Source organism: Drosophila serrata, unplaced genomic scaffold (assembly GCF_035046125.1).
Source record: "Drosophila serrata isolate PLE 108 unplaced genomic scaffold, ASM3504612v1 contig_71, whole genome shotgun sequence".
NCBI classification, from domain to species: domain Eukaryota; kingdom Metazoa; phylum Arthropoda; class Insecta; order Diptera; family Drosophilidae; genus Drosophila; species Drosophila serrata.
Window position 1 is genome coordinate 20,475 of NW_028256969.1, and position 21,261 is coordinate 41,735.

At 39.0% G+C, this 21,261-nt stretch overlaps 1 protein-coding gene across 2 annotated transcripts in view; it reads right to left on the reverse strand.

Moving 5' to 3' along the window:
- Window positions 1-741: 741 nt before the first annotated feature.
- The window catches only part of LOC110176137 (uncharacterized), an 82,627-nt gene continuing 62,107 nt past the window's right edge, over window positions 742-21,261 (reverse strand). For both annotated transcript variants that reach the window (XM_020942373.2, XM_086838505.1), the window contains 10 exons: window positions 16,768-16,861; window positions 16,382-16,552; window positions 16,186-16,323; window positions 14,867-15,989; window positions 14,253-14,466; window positions 13,753-14,026; window positions 12,059-12,325; window positions 10,422-10,783; window positions 1,513-1,666; window positions 742-1,425 (listed from right to left, as the gene is read on the reverse strand). In XM_020942373.2, the coding sequence (XP_020798032.2) occupies window positions 1,292-1,425; window positions 1,513-1,666; window positions 10,422-10,783; window positions 12,059-12,325; window positions 13,753-14,026; window positions 14,253-14,466; window positions 14,867-15,989; window positions 16,186-16,323; window positions 16,382-16,552; window positions 16,768-16,843 (2,913 nt within the window). In that variant the 5' untranslated portion in view covers window positions 16,844-16,861 and the 3' untranslated portion in view covers window positions 742-1,291. The remainder of the gene's footprint in view (window positions 1,426-1,512; window positions 1,667-10,421; window positions 10,784-12,058; window positions 12,326-13,752; window positions 14,027-14,252; window positions 14,467-14,866; window positions 15,990-16,185; window positions 16,324-16,381; window positions 16,553-16,767; window positions 16,862-21,261) is intronic.

Sequence of the window (21,261 nt, forward strand, 5' to 3'; positions counted from 1 at the left end):
AGATTTTAAAACTATGATTTTTGGACAAAATTGTCTGTTTTTATACCTTTTTGCAGGATCTTATAATTTTATTAAAAAACTGACAATAGCATCAACAAACGCAGTATGCAGATTTGTTAGTGCAATAAAAACTAGCACAGAAAAGCTTTCCAATTCAAAATTAATGCAAATTTGGCTTAATTATGATGTTCGGAAAACTTTGATTTTTCACAAAAAATGGTCTGTTTTTATACCTTTTTAGTGGGTACAGTTTAAATCAGAAGCTTGTAATACTGTGAAGAAGTCATTTCCGACCCTATAAACCATACATATTCTTGATCAGCATCAAAAACTGAATCAATCTAGCCATGTCCGGATGAAAAATAAATTTTCGGACTTTTTTCGAAAATTGAAAATTTTATAAGGGGTTACATCATTAAAATTGTCAAAATTTGACAATAAATTGAATTTTTTAAATTTGAAAACCCGGTATGCAGATTTGTTAATCAAGTAAAAACTAGCATATATCTGCTCTCCGAATTAAAATTAATGGTTTTTTGGCTTAGTTATGAGTTTTTAAAACTATGATTTTTGGACAAAATTGTCTGTTTTTATACCTTTTTGCAGGATCTTATAATTTTATTGAAAAACTGACAATAGCATCAACAAACGCAGTATGCATATTTGTTAGTGCAATAAAAACTAGCACAGAAAAGCTTTCCGATTCAAAATTAATGCAATTTTGGCTGAATTATGATGTCCGGAAAACTTTGATTTTTCACAAAAAATGGTCTGTTTTTATACCTTTTTGGTGGGTACAGTTTAAATCAGAAGCTTGTAATACTGTGAAGAAGTCATTTCCGACCCTATAAACCATATATATTCTTGATCAGCATCAAAAACTGAATCAATCTAGCCATGTCCGGATGAAAAATACATTTTCGGACTTTTTTCGAAAATTGAACGTTTTATAAGGGGTTACATCGTTAAAATTTCCAAAACATTACAAATTATTGAAGTTTTTCAAATTTTAAATAAAGTATGCAGATTAATAAACCTTACAAGCACTAACATTGAACAGCGTTTCGAATTCAAATTAATGATTTTTTGGCTTAGTTATGAGATTTTGAACTGTCGTCTAAGTATATCTATAAATATTAATTCAAAAAATTATCGATTTCCAATTCTATTCAAGATTTTAATGGCAAATTTTAAGTCGCGTCTTTCCGAAGCTGATTTCCTTTCGTTTTGTATTATCAATTTAATGCCTTTATGAATTAATAAATATTTGGTAAAAAACAAAAAGGAAAACTCACCTGTAGGTAATCCTCTCATGGGGATGGGCATACTCGGGCGGCTGCCAAGTGAGCTGCATCCAGGTGGCACTGTGTGCCACCACTGTCAGCGAGTGTGGTGGCGATGGGGCACCCCAGGTCACACCCTCTCCTGCAAACACACACACGAACACACAAAGAGACCGCACAACAATTAAATCAACTCATTTTGGAGTACAGAGTTAGTTGGCCAACTCACCTTCGGTGGTCCGATGCTGGTCCGTGGTGTTTAGCAGCAGCATCGATGCCGGCAGCGATGTGCCAAATTTGCCCCGCGTCACAACCGTAATGCGGTACAAGGCATTCGCGTCCAAATTCGTCAAATCGATACTCGTCTCATTGGTGGTCAATTCCTAAGTGTATAATTGCATCCAAATGGCGAATGACGAATGACGAATGCCAAATGCCGAATGGCAAAGCGAGACGTTAACGAGAACGAGAAAAAAATGTGCGAAAATTGCTATGAAAAGAGTGAATTCAAAACAAATGAATAGCAATTGAGGGTAGACTTTGAGAATACCCTGTTGGACAAACTACTATGTAGGTACTTATCATATAAGGAATCAGTATAAATGATTCATATAAATGCCTATATTATAAGCTTGCAGAATGTTTTAACTTCAGCAAGAAGCTTGCAGTCTTAGAGAGTCATTTTCAACATATTAAACTATATATAGTCTTGATCATAATCAAATAAAAATGGGTTCAGTGACCTAATTGAAATTAATCTTTTTTTTTTTGCTTTGATTTCCAACTTGATTCCCTCATATAATTAAACTTTGCCAAAGTTAATTTCTATTCTTGTTATTTTCGATATTTAAGTATTCAAAATACCTATTTTTAATATATTTTGTATACTAATATTCCATTTTATTTATTTTTAACCCCTTAAACTCAATATTCTTGATTTCGAAATACCCTTTAAATGTAATACAAAAGTTTTTTGACAACATTCCCAGAGACCAGTCTGTGTGTTCTGCTGAAGTCTGCTATTGACCTGTGGCTTGGCTTGATTTCGCTGAAAGACATGTCGCCATGATTAGTACTTTTTGTAATTGCTGCCATGCAGCGCAATTTGTGGTATTTAGCTCGCCAAATGACACCGCACCCTGTATGCCCCGGCATTCCCCTGTATATATATCCCACTATGCCCCAATCAAGGCAACTGGCTGCATCATCAGAGTCATTCGTAGGATACCATTGTCGCAGTCACTCAACTCATCGGGAGCTCATCTGCGGGTCTGTCTGGGTCTGGTCCAGTTCCTAGTTCCATGATGTCCCCATCCCACGATGACGTTATTTTGTTTCAAAAGCCATCCTCGAAATTGACAGCTATATCTCGGACACTCTGCTAGTCTATGCATGGACTTTTCCCACTGACCAAGGACGAAGGGAAAAGGACGATGGTACAAGGGAATGGTGGCCCCCTCAACAAAACACCACAATTCTCTCTCCTTCACACTCTGAAATCCAAAATCCACAGCCCCGCTTGGTGCAAATCCACATTAAAAATCGTTAGCGTAATCTGTGTTGGCATTACAGCTTCGGGGGCAGATGAATGCGCTACGCGAAAATTCATTTTTGAGGGATTTTGATTTTAAATATTACTTGATCATTTTATACAATCAAATTTGCAAGGATGCTCCTGATAAATTTTAGCCATATTTACAGTAATATTGATTATTTATAATATATTTTCAGATGAGGTTTTAGCCTTATGAAGAGTTATATTTAATATATATATTAGCTTCTGCCTGCCTTAAAAGTATTTTGAATTAGGAAAGAATGCATCTGTTTTGACCTAAAATTAAAAAAAGCACTTGCTATTTATCATACTTCTAAATTTGAAATAATTTAGAAGCATATTCTTTAGCATATAGCTTTAGTTTGAAAATTAAGAAACGATTGAATAAGAATTCTTTTTAGTTTCACAAATTCCTTAACAAATTCCGACATTTTTAGGGATAAATTTGAGATAAATTTTCATATTAAATCATTATGTATCATTCACTTAAAACATGCTGTATTTACTATGTGAATTTTTGATTAAAAAAATTTAATAATATTACAGCAAAATTTTTGTATATTTTGATTCTAAACAAGAAAGAAAGCTAACTTCGGCACGCCGAAGTTTATATACCCTTGCAGATAGAACTTCTATGAATAGGAATCCATACAATATAAATTATATATATTTGTGTTAAAAAACAATGAAGTAATACCTGCTTTCATTTCATTCACCTATACATATTATATTTGCAGTTTTACATTCACAGATTTGCATTTTTCCTCTACATCAAACGATCGTTTGTATGGCACCTATAAGATATAGTCGTTCGATTTTCATAAAATTTGACAAAAAATTTAAGAATAATATAAAATAGCTATACCTTAAATTTGATGAAAATCAGCTGAAAACTAAAAAAGTTATAAATTTAATTGTATTAATTTCTCGATCGTTCCTATGGGAGCTATATGATATATTGGTCCGATTTTCATAAAATTTTACACAAAATTGTAGAGTATAGTAAAATGGCTATATCTTAAATTTGATCCAATTCTATTGAAAACTGAAAAAGTTAAAAATTTTTTTGTAAAAATTTTACGATCATTCCTATGGCAGCTATATGATATAGTCGTCCGATCCGGCCCGTTCCGACATATATACGAGTGAGAGTATATAGAAGGCTAACTACAAAGTTTCATTCAGATAGCTTCAAAACTGAGAGACTAGTTTGCGTAGAAACGGACAGACGGACAGACGGACAGACGGACAGAAGGACAGACGGACAGACGGACAGACGGACAGACGGACATGGCTAGATCGACTCGGCTGTTGATCCTGATCAAGAATATATATACTTTATATAGTCGGAGGTGCCTCCTTCACTGCGTTGCAAACTTCTGACTGAAATTATAATACCCTGCAAGGGTATAAAAATATGAAGTAAACTTTTAGCCATTACTGTGAACTCTTTTTTAACATGAATTTATGAAAATATATACATTTTCTTCAGGCTGTTATATTTTTGCCAAATTCTTAGTAATTTCGCAATGCCTTCTCTTCTACACACCCTACAATCTCAAAACCCAACTCAATCATTTACACACTGAATCGCTTTGCTGCTGCTGCTGATGTTGCTGCTGCGCTGGTGTTGCTGCTGCTGATGCCAATGTTGCTGCTGTGTTATTTTGGCCCCGCTCTCTGTGTCGTTTTTTAATCTCCTGCAGATGTCGCAGTCTCGGTGCGGTTTTTGGCCTTTAATTGCATTTTTGGCTGCGTGGCCAGTGCGAAAAAAATGCGGCGCGTTAAGTAATTTATTTCGCTTTATGGCCGAGCGCTTTGTTTGCTTTTTTAAAGCCCCACACAGTTCTGGTTTTAACGTGTTGCCTTGTTTTTCTCAGTGGCATTAGCAGCATCAGCTTTTGGCATCATCAGCGTTTGTTATTTCAGCTACTTAGAGCGCTGAAAATATTTGATTTGAGTGCCACGCCTCCCCTCGCCCGTTGGTAGCCCCGCATTTTCCGGCGCAACGAGTCACTTTTGAGTATGTAAGTCAATGTCAGAGCGATGTTGGACATCTGTCGGTGGAGCCAGTTTGGCCAACATCTCTATATATGTATGGGGAGCCCCATCTCGCTTATGGTTAGAGGTATGTCTCTCTTCTCTTCTTTTTTCTATGATTTTTCTAGCCCGGGTAAGTCGTAAATCTCAATTTTCAGGGGGGGAAGAGAAGCTAACTTGGCAGTGGTCGTGACAACTTGTGTCAAATATGATGATGACAAGCACTGGACCCATTTTAACCTCGACAGCGATCCCAAGTCCAAAACAGAGACTGAGCATGGGGTTAATTCGTAGATAGAGGCATCTTCTTTCATTTGACACAGGTACTGTGCTTTGGTCCGATAAAACTAACTATAATTTAGTGACCAGAGTCCCTGTCGAGAGAATAAATTGCCCGGCTCAATACTAATTTCCTTCCATTAGAAACTTATCTAAAACGCATTAAATTCAAAGCCCGAATAGATTGTCAAGGCAAAGAGGGAAAAACGATTTATTATGCTCTCGACAGGGAGAGGGACTTTGTCCCAAAAAGAATAAAAAACAAGAACGGAAACTGAATTGGGGGAGACGAAGTTGATATACCCTTGAAGTTTGCAATTTAATTATAGCTTAAGCTTAAAATATTTCAATCTTTGAATTGATATTTTTAAATGACCTTATTTTGGAAAAATCAAAATTTTAAAATATCATAACTATGCCAAAAAGTACTAATTTCAATTCGGAAAGCGTTCTTGTCTTAGTTTTTATTACGTTAACAAATCTGTTTACTCAATTTAAAATTTTACAAAATTGAAATTTTTGCAAATTTTTTAAAGTTTTAATGAAAAGTTTTATCCTTTTTTTTTAATTTTGACAAAAATTTAAAAAAATTATTTTTTGTTAGGACAAGATCAAGAATATATATGATCAAGAATATATATGCTTTATAGGGTTGGAAATGACTTCTTCACATATTTACAAGCTTCTGACTAAAGGCTTTATACCCTTGAAAGGGTATTAAAAAAGGCATTCAATACTAATGGCAGCCAAAGGACTCTTAGTTGGGCGTTTCGTGTGTCACATTGGCTTTGCTTTTTCGGTCCCCTTTTCGTAATTACATTAACCGCAACTTAAATGTGCCACAATTGGCATGACGAGCGGTTCCTAACTGAATAATTAATGGGGTGGCACCACCATCACCATCACCACCCCCACTGAAATAGAGGTGAGTCCCCAGCAACTACTTGAGCGAATTGCTGATCAAAATGCATAGCGCCATGTCCTTGGCTACTTAGCTTATGCACTGAAATATAAAGCTAAAGAACAAGTTCTAAAAAAAACCTTAAAAAAAATATATAGTCTTTGACTTAATTAGGATTTGTCGAAAACTTATATTCCAGGTTGATTCAGAAATCATCTGGGTTTTTAAAGCATTTTAATATGTGTCTGAAATTATGAAATTATATTTTGTAGCTACCAAACATAGTGTAACATTTGTTGTACAATTTTTTAAACCTTTGAAGTTCAGCAATCCTGATAATCTCTTGTAGATTTTTAATCAAGGATAATCTGCTTTCATTTATATGCAGAATGCAAACATTGTTTTCTAAATGTCTATCATCTTTAACAAAATATATTTGGAAAATTTTATAAATTCAAAACTATGGAAGTAAATTCAACCATTTTAGTTTTCGGTGTTCATCATCCTGTATCTGGAGCTGTTCCCCCTTAACGAGGGTCACACTCCGGCCATAAAACTAGGTCCCTGGTTGCTCATTTGCCAGTTGTCTTGGCCAGGACTCTACGTTTGCAGTGACAAAGCACATAATCGCCGTAACCCAGGCCCAAACCGAAACCCCTTTGGCTCCATCACAACTGTATCAGAATATTTAATGTGTCTAATTTCTGGCATTTCTGCTGTTGGTCACTGGTCCCGTGCCATTTTCTCCCATTTTTTTCCTGTATTTTTCAGTGTCGTCCAGCTATATTAAAAAGTTTTTTATGGCCGTGTGTTTGCCAAACACAAATACAAATAGGGATAAAGAATAAAAGTCAACTCGAACTAACGCGGCGGCACTAAAAATCATCGCAAAAGTTACGTTCGTTTTCGGCCAGAGTCAACATATATAACATATATATATACAGAGAGACATCATTTGGAAATCAGGACGACAGTGGCGGGGAAACCTTTTATTTCCGCTTTTGCTACCCCCATCCGCTTTTCATTCCCCCTGCTGCTCACCCTGATGGCATGTAATATCCTGTAGAGTCGAATAATGTTTTTGCGAGGCCGTTTGTTGTCGATGCTGCTGCTCCTGCTCCTGCTCCTGGTGACACAATGCCGGCCGTGCAATGGCGACGAATAGAAATTGCCAAATTATTGGCACTGATTCAATCAGAAAGGGGTTTCCCTTTTGCCTCTCTGGCGCAATTACCTTTAATATAAACCGATTTTCTAGTTTAAGTAGAAACTTTTCTGTAGCCACCATGACCAGCCATTGGGCCATTAGTCTTGGGCGAGTGATATTGCCACCCCTTCTGTATTTCTGACACGTCCAAAAGCAATTAAGTTTGTCCATAAAAGTGTCACACTGAGTCAACGCATTGCAGGCAGGCAGCGATAGCAGCGAACTTATAGATATATATATACGTATATATCTGCGATACAATAACCCATTCAAAGGGGGGGTCGCGAGGCGCGTTTAAACCATTTGACACCGTGAGGACCGCAAAAAACCGCCAACTGAAAAGCATTTAAGCCAAGCCGAAGCCAGCCCCAAGTTAAGCCAACAGCATCAGCTAGCAGCAGCAACTGCAACAACAGCAGCAGCAGCGACAGCAGCAACAGCAGCAACTGCAACAGCATGGACCGCAACAGCTGCGTACGCTGCTGACCAAAGCAACAAAAATTGGTAAAACAAAAAAAGCCAACAGGGCGAATGAATTCCACAACACAATCAACAAAAAAACAGCTCAGAATATAAGAAGAAAAAAATGCCATGGTAGCAAAGCTGACACCACACAGTATCTTCCATATCGATTGCCTCTCGGCCACAGAGTTGCTCACGTGACTAAAGTTTCTGTCACGAATGGTTGCTTCCTTTTTCTATTTTCAATAGAAAACAGATACTCTCAGCCTATCATCAATCATCAATTTTTAATCAAATCAAAGGGCGATGAATCTTTAAGAGCAAAGCAAGTAGACAAAGTTAAGATTGAGGTAGAATTTATACGATTTAAAGAAGATTTTAAGGTTTAACTTTGAGCTCCTTTACTATACTTTTTCATGACTTTACTACTAATATTTATTCAAATTGGAAACAAATTAATGTTGGAATAACTTTATAGTAAAACCCTTGAATATCTTATATCTATGCTTCAACCTACACCTCACGTGCCCAGCTTCCATGGATTTTGCTGCTGGCGGAGCATCATTGGCAGGTCATCGACGACAGGTTGCAATGTCCGCCAGCAAAAGCAAAAGCAATAGTAGCAGCAACAGCAGCAGCAGCAGCAGCAGCAGCAGCAGCAGCAGCAGCAACAGCAGCAACTGCAATGCCAGCAGCAACACCAACCCCACTTTAAATACATTTCTGTGCGCATCAACACGCGACAAAACTTGGGTCAGGCTTTGCTCGACGTTGTTTTTGTTGTCTATTGCTGTATTTTTTAGCATTTGCAAGTTTTTCGAGGCCAATAACTCTGATGATGGCCATGGCTGATGCTGCAACACCAGCTAACGGCGGCCGAGCAACATTGGTAAGAGCAGCAACAAATGCAAACAGGCCCAGCTGCCAGCAAAGCGCGTTGATGTGTGACAACAACAGCCAATAACTACAACAACAACAACCAAAATTTCAACAACAATAATAACAACTATAACAACAACAACAACAACAAACAACAACAGCAAATTACAACAATGCCAATGGCAAAGCCTGAGCCAACTTTTGGCCCGTTGTTTGGTTTTGGTTACTCTTTATACGTCTTTTTTTTAGCCAATTTTTTTCTCTCTTTCGTTTCTTTTTGGACCGCCTGCAATTTTTAGCAGTTTATAGTCACGTTTTGGCCGTTGCCAATGCATATGGCGGCTATAAGTCCCCCTGTCCCTCCCATCGGACGCGTTTTCCCCTGAAAAGGCGTCAAAAACTTTAGCCATAGCTCGACACACACACAAAGATATATATACATATACACAAGCTATATATCTAAACCTGGTCGATGTTTTGGACAGAGTTCAAAGATTATAACACTGAATTGGATTAGAGTTGGGCAAACCAACAAAATATTCGCCTGGTGTTTGAGTATATCTAAAATATATATATTTATATATATACCATAGATATATATTTAAACCGTATGCACTTGAAATTCGATGTGACGGCGTTGGCGGGAATTTCAATTGATTTCATTCGCTGTATAAACAATGGCCATCGATATATGCATTTAGTGAGATTTAGCCGTTGGCGAAGGATTTAAATAAATAATTGAATAATTGGCTTAACTGCAAGCATTACTCATACGCCCTGTATGCATTGGGCAAAAAGCTTTTATGAATTGTTTGGCAGAAATTATTTGAAATTTAAACTAACGTTGAAAAAGTTGATTATAATAATAAACTTTACACCAATGTGTATATAAGAATTCATGGAAAATAATAAATAACAGAAAAATTGTTGAAAACTGGAGAGAAAAAAGTGTTTTGAAAACTACTTTTTATGGGTAAACTTTTATGGAATCTACTGGCTTTTTTTTATGACCAACTCTTTCAATTATAAACAGAAATATATAAAGTTGTTGTGTGAAAGGTTCTGAAACTTTGGATTTTGTATATATATGAAATAGTTTTTATAAATTTTCAGGAAGAACAGATATTTTCTCACATTTCTAGTTCCTTTCTAAATATTTCCTCTCCAAATTCTCAACTACAACTTCCTCTATGACAGATGCTGATCTGCGATAAGGAAGTTGAACAATTAGGCCTGGTTTCATAGGTTACTTATACGACCACAATATCTGCTAATATGACTGGTTGTTATGAAAGCAATTTCCTGTCCTCCGAACTTCTTCATTAACTGTGCTACCAATTTAAGTTCTTCCCTCCGACGGAAAGTTGTTGAAATGGTTATTGTCCTGACTGCTGCCGTTGGCTCCTGGATCCCCTGTCGCCCCTGGTCTCTGGCGTACTCAGACAAGGCAATTTGTAAGCTCTTTTCAATTCCATTGGCACTCGAATATATATAATGTCAGCATTTTGGCCCAAAAGGCAAATCGTAATAAGGCGACCGCCCGCAGTCCCCAATGCAAATGAAGTGCCCCATTGTGTGTGTGAATCTGAATCTGAATCTGAGTTCGAGTTTGAATTTGAGTTCCGAGTCCAGAGTCCAGAGTCCAGAGTCCTGAGCCTGCCCAGCAGTAAGAGAAAAAAGAAAACTTTTCCCTACCAACTCACAGGTGGAGAGAGAATCAAAAGGGAGGATTGGAAAGAAGGCGAGTTTAGTTTCGCTGTGGAAAACTTTTTACCCAGATAGACTCACTAGCATTGTCCCCCGATATATACTCACATTTTCCAATTTGGCAACTGTCTCGTACATGGTCATGTTATTGACTTTGCCATATTGCACGATGAATTCAATATCCTCCGTTCCAGTTGTCGTTCCACTTGTGGCATCCACCGACGACGACGATGGCATATCCCTTCCAGCGACGGCCGGATTCCCATTTGTTGAATCCACGGCACCGGCTGCCAGTTCATCGCCGGTTATCATGTCACCTGGCGATGCATTTCCAGTTGCAACAGCACCTGCACTACTGTTACCAGAGCCAGCACCATCCGCATCCGGTTGGGTCCAGACCAAGCTGATGCTGCTCTGGTTCACAAATGTCGCATGCACATCTTCCGGTGGTCCTGGTATATTCTGTGTGCCTGTTTCAATGGAGGAAATATACGTAATATAGTAACGCTTTGTTTTGTTTTATAATGCAACTTTAATTGGCCAATATTGGTTTTAGTCTGCTCGGGCTCTCTGTCTGTGTGTGTGTGGTTGGTTGGCCCAAAGCATTGACCAAATAATTTAGCGCACAATGGCGTGCAACAGTGCGTATACTCGACGTGCACAGACACGCAATTAAACAAACAGAATTAGCTGCAAACACAAGCCTGGCCAAAACCAAAGCCAACGGCAACGGCAACGGCAAAGACACACACAGATGGATGCACCACAGGGTGTGACCAGTGATGCAACTATCTCGGTGTCCTCGGTGATGGCCTCCAGTGACTGTGACCTCCAACACAGTGACTGCTTCATGATTTATGGTGAATGATTTACGATGAAGGATAATACCAAAAAGCAGAAGCTTTCTTACACTTTAATTCAATTTAAATTTAAATTGAGGAAAATAATGGTTTTTAAGATGAAAAATTAATTGAAATCTGCTTTAAATAATCTGTTTAATTAACTATTAAATGTATGCAGAAATTTATAGAGAAATATTATAAGAAAGAGTGTGAATATTGGGGAATATTAAAAGATCTTTCTGTAATTGATTTTATTTAATTTTAATTTCAAAATAAGGCATTTAAATTTGAGAAAATTATTATTATTATTAATTAGAATTATTTTAATGAAAAATAAGTACTTTAATATATATTTTATAGAGAATGATTTAACAAAGTATTTTGAAGAGTAGTTTCTTAAGAATGTATTTTGAAAAAAGTATTTTGAAGAGTATTTTCTTAAGAATGTTTGGAACTATTTTATGTAGGATTCATTTTTTATTTTAAAGAGTAGTTTCTTAAGTATTTTGGGAACTATTTAATTAAGTATTTAATTAAGTGTTTTAGATAGTATTTTAAATAATATTAATATTAATAATTATGGAGATTTTCTCTAGTAAAATTAAATTCTTAAACAGAACTACCTCAAAGATTAATGGCTACTCTTTCTGTTTTCCTATGCTATTTCCCCCTGTGAAGCTAATGCAACTCGCCTAATTAAGAGCGAATTGAATGGGATTTATCTTCGTCAAAAATTGAAATGAGCTGATTTTCATTCACTGGCAGTCACAACTTGGTTCAGTCTCAAAACCGCAGCACAGCGCTGACGGAGTGAGACAACGGAGGGAGGCAGGAACGGAAGAGGACACAATGGGATGGGAACGGAAACCAGAAGTGGGGCTGCCATGGTAACTACTCACTCACCTTCTTCGAAGCACTGCAGAATGTTGCCGGCATATGATAAACAATCGGGCACATTGCTCGACGACGATGACGACGATGACGATGAGGACAATGATGAGGATGGCGTTGCCGCAGATGTTGCTCCCGATGATGCTCCCGTTGCCGATTTGGTGGTCAGGGCGAGGGGCATTACGCCACGGCAGAGGGGCATGCAGGCGTTAATGACGCCGCGGCGACTGCAGCACGGACTATGATCACGTCCCCCGGCAGCACATCTGGCCAGGATTGCTGCGGATTAGAACGGGAGAGATGGTCAGGGATGGGAATGGTTAATATTGTGGCTAAAATTTGCATAAACTCACGCTCCCTCTCTCTGCCCCCAAAAACCCCCTGTTTGCATCCCTAGATATGGTACGGCTCATTGTGCTCTGTTATGGAGCAATTTGTGACATGAACTCATCAATTTTGGCCCGATGCCACTCCAGTTGAGATGATAATTTAAAGGATACGGAGTGAGTCGACAACATGGTAGCAATTTACAGGAAATTAACCAAAAGATTTCCTATCATTGACTAGGTGACGGTTAAATTAGGGCCAAAATTGATGTGAAGTCATCGTGTTGGCATTGAATTCATGTATTTTTTTTTTAAGAGCATGACTTGGCTGATTTCTTTGGTTGCTAAGTGTTTTGCGTTGGAACATATAAAAAAAAATCAAGTTAATGTAAAATTTCCATGAAATCAGAAATTTGCGATGCGCTTTGATTTCATTAAAATCAATATTTCATTTCTATTTAAAGCCTTATGTTTGTCTGGTTTTCTTGGAATTTTTGCTTAAGAATGTTTTTTTGATTGAAAGCTAACATTATGGGTTTTATTTGTTAAAGAATTTTAAATATCAATATAGGAAAAGGTCTAAAGAAGAATGAAATTAATTTGTAGTACTTTAAAAACCATCAATAAAGAATGTAATATAAAACCAATTCAGTTAATAATACCCAAAGTAAAATAATTATAGTCTAAGAGTAATCAACATTAAGTTCTTCCTTTTAATAAAGTAAGTTGATCAAGCTGATGTTATAATTACTGCATAATAACCATTTGCCATTTAATATCTATGTATATTCGGAAACTTTACGTACACTTTGGTATCATTTTGAGAAGCCCTTTGTTTATTCTGACTAACGCTTTGCCAAACAACGTTACACAGTGGCTAGTGGCTCCTGGTTTCTGCCTTCCAAATTACATAAGCCAGGGACAAACACTGGAAACACACTGGAGGCCCTCATGCCAAACGGACAGACGGACAGGCTTTTTGGTGATGAAACCATTTTGGTAAATTCCCATGCATTTAGCCAACATCAAACATACCCAACGGGGCTGGAGCGGGCTGCCTGTTTTCATTGGGATTGTTTGCTGCTACTAATTAACTAAAAATTGATTTGCATAAGTACAAAAATTCATTATGCTTGAATGAGCTGGCGCGCGAAGGCCTCACTTAATATTCGAAATTGCATTGCCCAAACGGAACGAAAAATGCAAAATGGGCTCATTAAATTAACAAAAGTCCATAGGACAATGGCTGCTGCTGCTGTCTCTATCCAGCCGCTAATTAGTGTTTTCCCATGGTCGACTGTGTATCCAACAGGGGAAGCCCCTAAAAATCTTTCTCCCTCTCTCCTCATGGAGCGTCTCTCATCTCCAGCTGTTACTCACGCATTTGGGCTCGACAGGCTGGACCCAACCGCTCGATATCGGACAGGCGGATGTTGTAGGAGCAGAGAGGAGCACATTGGGGCAGCAATCCGGAGGCCTGGCAGCAGGTTGTCATGTTGTATCTGGAGGCCATTGGCTGGACCGGTTCCGCTGGCAGGGTGCGGGTGATGAGGCGCGGCGAAGCCTCACTTTTCCCGTACGCATTCACAGAGACCACGTAGAACTCGTAGTAGATGTCCGCCTCGAGACCCTCGAGAATCAGCGGTGGCTGGCGCTGCAAAAGCTTAATGAATTAGCCAAAGAAGTGGGATCGGGATGGGGAAGGAAGTGGTCACATGGCGGAGGAGATTACTCCACTGAGAGGAAAACTAATACAGATTAAGCATCTAGAATTCAGAGAGAGTTTGTTAAAATCAATTAACACACTCCTTCTGTTACTTCACACATTCTAAATGTTTGAACTTCTCTTATCATCCCCCCAATTTCTCCCCGTGTAATACCTTCTCCACGCTCAGATAGTCATCGCCAACGCCCAAACGTCGGAACTTGACGTGATATGTGCTGACGGTGTCGGCCAGACGCTTCGGCTTGTTCCAGTCCAGAATCACAAAGCTGTCCGTCTTGGCCACCGTCCGGAGCTTGGATGGCGGATCGGCCAGTACTCCGTATCCCTGGAACAGACAGCTGTTGTACTCGGGCATGAAGCGCAGGCATCTGAGGGAAGAAAAAAAAAAACGAGAAAGGGAGACTTTGGTAATTGGCATTCGGCATAAAAACCCATCCTGCGGAGTCATTAGCAAGTAGCATTGTGTGTTTTTTCGGGGGGAGTGTGCGGTTGGTATGGCCACGGATTTGATATTAGGGCTTAACGGCCTATGGATTTCCTGGACAAGGACGAGTGATAAGGATGCGCTTAGGGGAAGTGATTAACAGGGTAACTAGGAGCTACTCCTGCGCATCGATAATTATTGATTATAATTTAAGTCCTGAACTGGGGGAAGCAGCCAGAGTGTTGGGTAAGGTAAATGGTAATTGGGATTTAAGAATTACAGAATTTACAGAAAGAAATCATAGTAATTTAGATTTAGATTGAACTTAAATTGATTGAACTTACTTGAACAAACTAAAGTCCAACGATTGCAGCTTGCCAGCACACAGTGGAAAGCAGGCCGAAGGTATTCCTCTCGCTCGACAACAGGGCGTATGATCGATATTGTTGGCCAAACAATTGAAGGTAATATTTGACCATGGAGCACACACCATAAAATCAGGCAACGTGGCCTGATCGGTCTTTTGTGGATCACACATTTTGTCCAGACACATCCGATGGGTCATACCATTATCCTCGCAACACTGCCGAGTGTCTGGTATTTGGGGCATCGCCTGCTTGTCCGTGGTTCCAGCTCTCGATTCCGCCGCCGAGGCACTGGTATGTGTAAAGAATCTCAACCTTTCGCTGGGCAAACTCGTTCCATACTCATTCGTGGCCGTAACAATCACAGCGTACATAGCCAGCGGTGTTAGGTTACTCAAAACCAACTGCGTTTGATTCGCGGGAACAGTGTGAAGCTCCACAGACTCGGCGGTATCGGCTGCCGTTCGGTGAATGATCTCACCACTCAGCTCATCCTCATCGAAGCTGTGCAACTTGGTCACGTTGATGGTGTAGCCGGAGACACGCTCGGCCAGCTTCTCCGGAGCCGTCCAGCCCACACTCACGCTCGTCTCGCTCACATTCTCGATGGTGAGGAAGGTGGGCGAACTGGGTATCAGCTGGACGCCCTTCAGGATGCACTGCAGACCGCTCAGCGTGTGCTGGACACAGGAGACGCGCGTCTTCAGTTTGTCCGTGAACGGAGTGTACTCGCCGCGACACATGTCCTGGCACAAATCCGGAATCTGCTTCTCCACACAGCAGGGCACATGATTGCGGCCATCGGCCATGCAACGCACAATGCCGGGGAAGTCCCGTTCGCAGGCCTCGGGATCGACGCCCGTGGTCCCGTCCAGGATATTGTGCACGTTGCAGAAGCCCATGCACTGGGCCGAAACATTGGCCCGCTCGCAGCATTCCGTGAAATCGTGAGTGACCAGCGGCGGCACTTGACTTGGCCGCCAGAAGCTGCGATTGTCCTGCGCGTCCAGCGGCGGTGGCAGCAGGAACACATCACTCGACTCCGCGGTGGAGGTGTCCGTGGAATTGCTCGGACCACCCGTTGACGAGTGCAGCTCCTTGACTGTCAAGGAAGGAAATTAATTGTCATGTACAGAGAGAGAAAAACATGGAGGGAAGTATGAAAATGGAAGCACAAATAAGGGTATCTTTTTGATTTTGTTAGGTTTTTTATGATTACTTTTTAACTTTGTTGAATAAAATGTATCAAAACCTTTCAATTAATCATTTCTAATTAATTATTTTTAGTTTCTACTCACCTGTCAGTATGTGTATGCTGCGCAGCACAGGATCAGAGTTAAGCTCGCATATATACGCCCCCGAATCGCTGGGCTTGAGGGTTTTAATCAAAAGCACCCACACCTCACCGCCCGTCTCCAGATTCTTTCCCTTGGGATCTGTGTAGAAATATTCCCCAATTATTATAAACAACAAATATTAAATTATACAACTCACTTTCATCGTGGAGAATTCGCACCCGATGATCCTTTGTAACCCGGACTGTGCCCGCGGTAAGGATCTCGTCACCCTTTTTCCATATTACTGTGTTATTTGAGGAATTATCGGACACTACGCAGGTTAATAAAGCATCTTTGCTCTCCAAAATGATTGATGGTCCGCCGGTTCCTGTATTTAAATAAATTAATTAAAATGTAAAATGTTTAAGCATATAATTATAAATATTGTAAATGAATCAAGATATTTGATATTCAAGCAAGAAGAATAAAATATAAATAAATAGGAATTCTTTTTTTAAATGAAGTAAACTTTCAATATGTATTAATGATTATTATTATTAATCTGTTATTGTATTACGTTATATTATTTTAATCCACACTTACCAATAGGCACACCAGACTTAACATTAGTTAATAGCACACATATCGTTATTATATGGACCAGCCAAAGCCTGAGCATTATTCCTTGTAGGATCACCTGCAAAATATAAAAAGCAAACACAAATGTTTACAAAAGAAGTACACCTGTTATAAAAAAATAAAATCAAACAAAAATCGTTGGACAAACTTTAAAGACTGAATGCGAATATTTTTCAATCATTTTCAACGGCAGAAGGCAAGCATTTTTGATATTGCAATAAATGGCCAAGTTGAGAGGTGAAAACGCCAGTGGCAACTATGGGAAAAGCCGAGTGGGTGGGCCGGGAAAGGCAATGGAAATGTCGGCGGGGGAGTGGCAGATGGCTGACCTGGGAAATGCAGCCAATTGGGAACCGTTTGGACAGGTGGATGGAAGGAAGGAACGAAGGAAGGTAGCACAAACAGCTGAAAGTAGCGTCACTTTTACCTTGGACCCCGTGTTGACGTCAACGTTGCCAGAACATTTGATGTTTGAAAAATAACATTCACAAAACCCCTCGAAAAGCGTCTCACCCCCCTTCCTTTCATTCACATTTCCCCGTTTTCACTTTCCCTCCATCGCCGCTTTCCCGCATGCCGTGGGATGCCTGGTTTGGTTACCTGTTCGCTTATGGCCAACGTTTTTGGATTTTTGTTTAAAAATTCGAACGAGTTTTTTGCTCTTCGTCCCTCTGCGTTTCCTCTTCTTTTTTTTGCACAGCGTTGATAAAATGTTTAACATTGCAGTGGCAGGTTACACAAGGAAAAATGTTTTCCAAACTTGAGAATACAGAGTTCCTTTAATTAACTTAGAGGGGAGGTAAAATATTTAGTTCATTGAGTTCTCGGATTTAATAAAAGTTAATTTAATTGTAAGTTCATTGAAATGTAAGAAACTTTGTTATAAAGTTTAACGTGTCTTAGGGAAGTAGGGGTATTTCTGACATTCTTTTTTATAGTGATTTCTTAGGTTTAATTTAATAATATTTCCAAAGAATATTAAGTGTACATAAAATTTACGAAACAAAGATTTCTGAGAACTATTTTGAATGCCTTATAATAAGCTTAGATATTTCATCATAAGTAGAAATAAATAAACCTCAGATTCGTATACTAATATATTTTGTATTAGTTTAATAAATATATATTTAATGGCTTATTTACTCCTTGAAACAGAAATAGTTAAAATTCAACAAATATTTATTCCTATAAAACAATATATAAAATAATTATAAATAACTCCTTGCTTATCCTGTTTGCAGAATCAATTATAAGATATTTACATTGCTTAAGTTTTCTTAAATTTGCAATGTCTTTTGAAATATTTTCATACCAGTGTTTTGTCAGATTTTTAAATTAACGATTCCCAGCATCCCTTCTCAGACACATCAGTTTCGAGTATTGTTCCCTCAGGATTTCTGCAGTGTACAAAAGGGGAGTTTCTAGATTTGTTGAAATTGGTTCGTGCATTCTGTGAAAGGTGCTCGAGCTGATTGTATCTGTGTATCAGAGTGTGTGTGTATGCTATATGTGTGTGTGTGTTTGGTGGCAGTGTTTGCTTTCACATTTGTGTGTGTGTGTGTGTGTGTGTGAGTGAGTGTCCTGTGAACGTGAGCGCGTAACTGAGAATTTGTTGGCAGCTTTAGCGACCATTCCACAGGGTAATGGCAACAACAAATTGCGTAAACTGCACTGCAAAAAAAGGAAAGTGCGTATGGCTCTGGTACTTGTATTCAATTACAAGACCAGTTAATCGATTCACCTAATCGGTGGGAAGGTGGGGTTTAAGGGTCGTCATCAATGACGTTTACACTCTACCCCTCTACAGCCTTTTTAACGCGACCCCCATTTGCGCTGACAAACCGCTTAGCTTGGCTCTGGCATTTGTTTGGCCATCACCGTTCAACGGCACTTGTAGGGTATCAACACAGGTGAGGTTGGAGAGAGGGAGGTGAGGTAGCCGGGGGTTCCCCATCCGTGAGCATAAGGTGCAAGCAAGGTGGGCTTGTACCTGCGCCTTTGTGCGCATCAAGCGCATTTCAAATTGAATTTACAAAGTGCGAACGCGATGCCCGGGCACGCACTTGCCACCCGTGACGCAAAGATTGAGTTACCTGTGCAGGTGTAGTGGTAGCCGGTGGGTGGATAGCATTGCAGCTCCCTTTGTCCATGGCTGCGCCTGCAAATTCCATTCATAAATTCCACTGGAGCAAGAGCAAGAGCAAGAGCTAGAAATGGAGGTGGATCTCTTCTGTGCGCGCACGCGAGATACTTGCTCAATTGCAAAAGTGACAAATTTGATTAAATTATAGCGCTATTGCAAAACGATTTATCTTTCGCTGCACTTGGCTGCCGCTGGTATAGCATAGCGTACTTGCCCCTTGTAGCATGGCACCATCGCTGGTGTCGCTTTGCCACCCACTCAATTAATTGTTTTTGCTTTTGGCTCTTGGCTTTTGCTCTTTGCCGTTGCCATTTTTGCGCACTCATCCAGGCACGCACATCCTGTTGACATACACATACATACACATACACATGTGCACAAGTACACTGGAAAAAATCTTAAAAGAAATCCTTAAATCTCTAAGCATTTGATATCTTCAACCTTTAAGAAACTATACTAGATAACACCTTTCTTTGACTTGATTTGTTTTAAACCATACAAGTTTTTCTACTGTAAGTAAAGCCCTAATTTTTTCTCCCAGTGCATTTGCCTCTCTACCATCTATTTGTCTTCATCTGGGCCACAACTACCGCCTCATCTCGCCTCGTCTTGGTTCGCTGTCAACGTTCTGCTCGTTGACGATGTAAGTAAATTGTATAACGTGGCGTATGAGTAATATGATATGCATGCTTCGATTCCAAGCGTTACGCTCCTCTCTGCTCTCTGCTCTTTGCTCGTTGAAGATGATGTGGTAATCAGTTTTGATTTTATTAGCACAACAGCGAAGGAGCTGCCACAGACAGAGTCGCTCCACACTCCCCCCCAAAAAAAGAGGAGCAAGAATCTCTCTTTTTTTTACGATGCCATGCCTGGTTCCTCCTTCAACTTCTTGGCATGTCAAGTGGCACACATCAATCCAATCTTGCCACCGCATCCGCCAAGGGTTATGATGGAAGATGCGCAACGCCCGGGCCATAATTGTTAATGAAATTACGTATACGTTTTTGACTCAAGGGCGGTAAATGGTGCGCTTAGTTGCGCTTGTTTTAATTAAATTTCCTTGGGAGACAATGTTGCGAAAGAGCGAAACCGAAAACCCAATTTAAATTGGGAGTCAAAAATGTTAAGCTCTCAAGCGGAATGTGTAAAATCCTAATTAATTCAATTTGCCAGCAATTCTGGGTAATTGCGATTTAGTGGCAAATGTTGGAAGCAAATCTTGAGCGGTTTTTCGGAGAAACTTCTAATTGTGTCTCAAAGGTAATGGAGGGTAAGAGTTAACTCGAAGAATAATAATAAATGAGTTTAACCTTTGTAAGTTATAGAGATTACATTAATTACAATAGGTAAACTAAGTTTGAATTTATAAGAAAGTACCTCATGAAGTTACTTATTCATAAATATGAAATTAACATGTTTATATGTATGTTTAATTAAGTTACTTTTAGGGTAATTAACTATAAACAGCAAGCACTTTCCACTATTGTAATCACACACACAAACGTATGTAAAAGTTGGCCGGCCAGTCGTGGCTTCATTACAGAGATGTTAGAACCAGTTGGGAATTATATGCGCAGACGTGCGAGATTTTTTGGCACAAATTTAAATAGGTGAATTAGCCATGATATTATAGAAAATTGCCCAGCGAAATAAGTGTAATTTGCCCTAAAATTTATCAACAACAAAGAACAATCAGAAAACAAGAAAAATTAAGCCTTAAAACTATTATTTATAGTGCCTTGCTTAAATTCATGGAAACCTTTTTTAACTTGTTAAAAATAAAATAAGATTCCAAGTTCCAGACTCTGTATAAATAATCAAATACAAGTTTGTATAAATATTTAAAACAACTTTAATTAACGACTCCTTATAAAACAAATGTTATAATAACAAACAATTAGATCAGAAAAACCCAATAAACTGTTAAATAAAACTGTTTTTGCCCAAAATTTTAATTAATCAAGGCCCTTTAAAACGTTTAATTGCCCATTAAAAACTTTGTAATCTTAGTACAAATTTTCATATTCCACCAATTTTACCCATGAGACGATGGCCCCTTGAAATTCCATTATATATTTATCAAGTGCATAAATTAGCATATCTCTTCACCTTTTGTTTTATATTCTATATATTTTACAAGTTATATTTCTGGGAGAAACTTTTCTGTATTTTATTGCCTTTCCCCAATACTTTTTTTGGGCAAGTATCTGGCACTAATTAAGGAAGTAAGCACACACATTAATGATAAGATGGAGGACACTCTCAACTCTCAAGGTAAATGAGCCCAAACAGGGGACAACAACAAAAACAAAAAA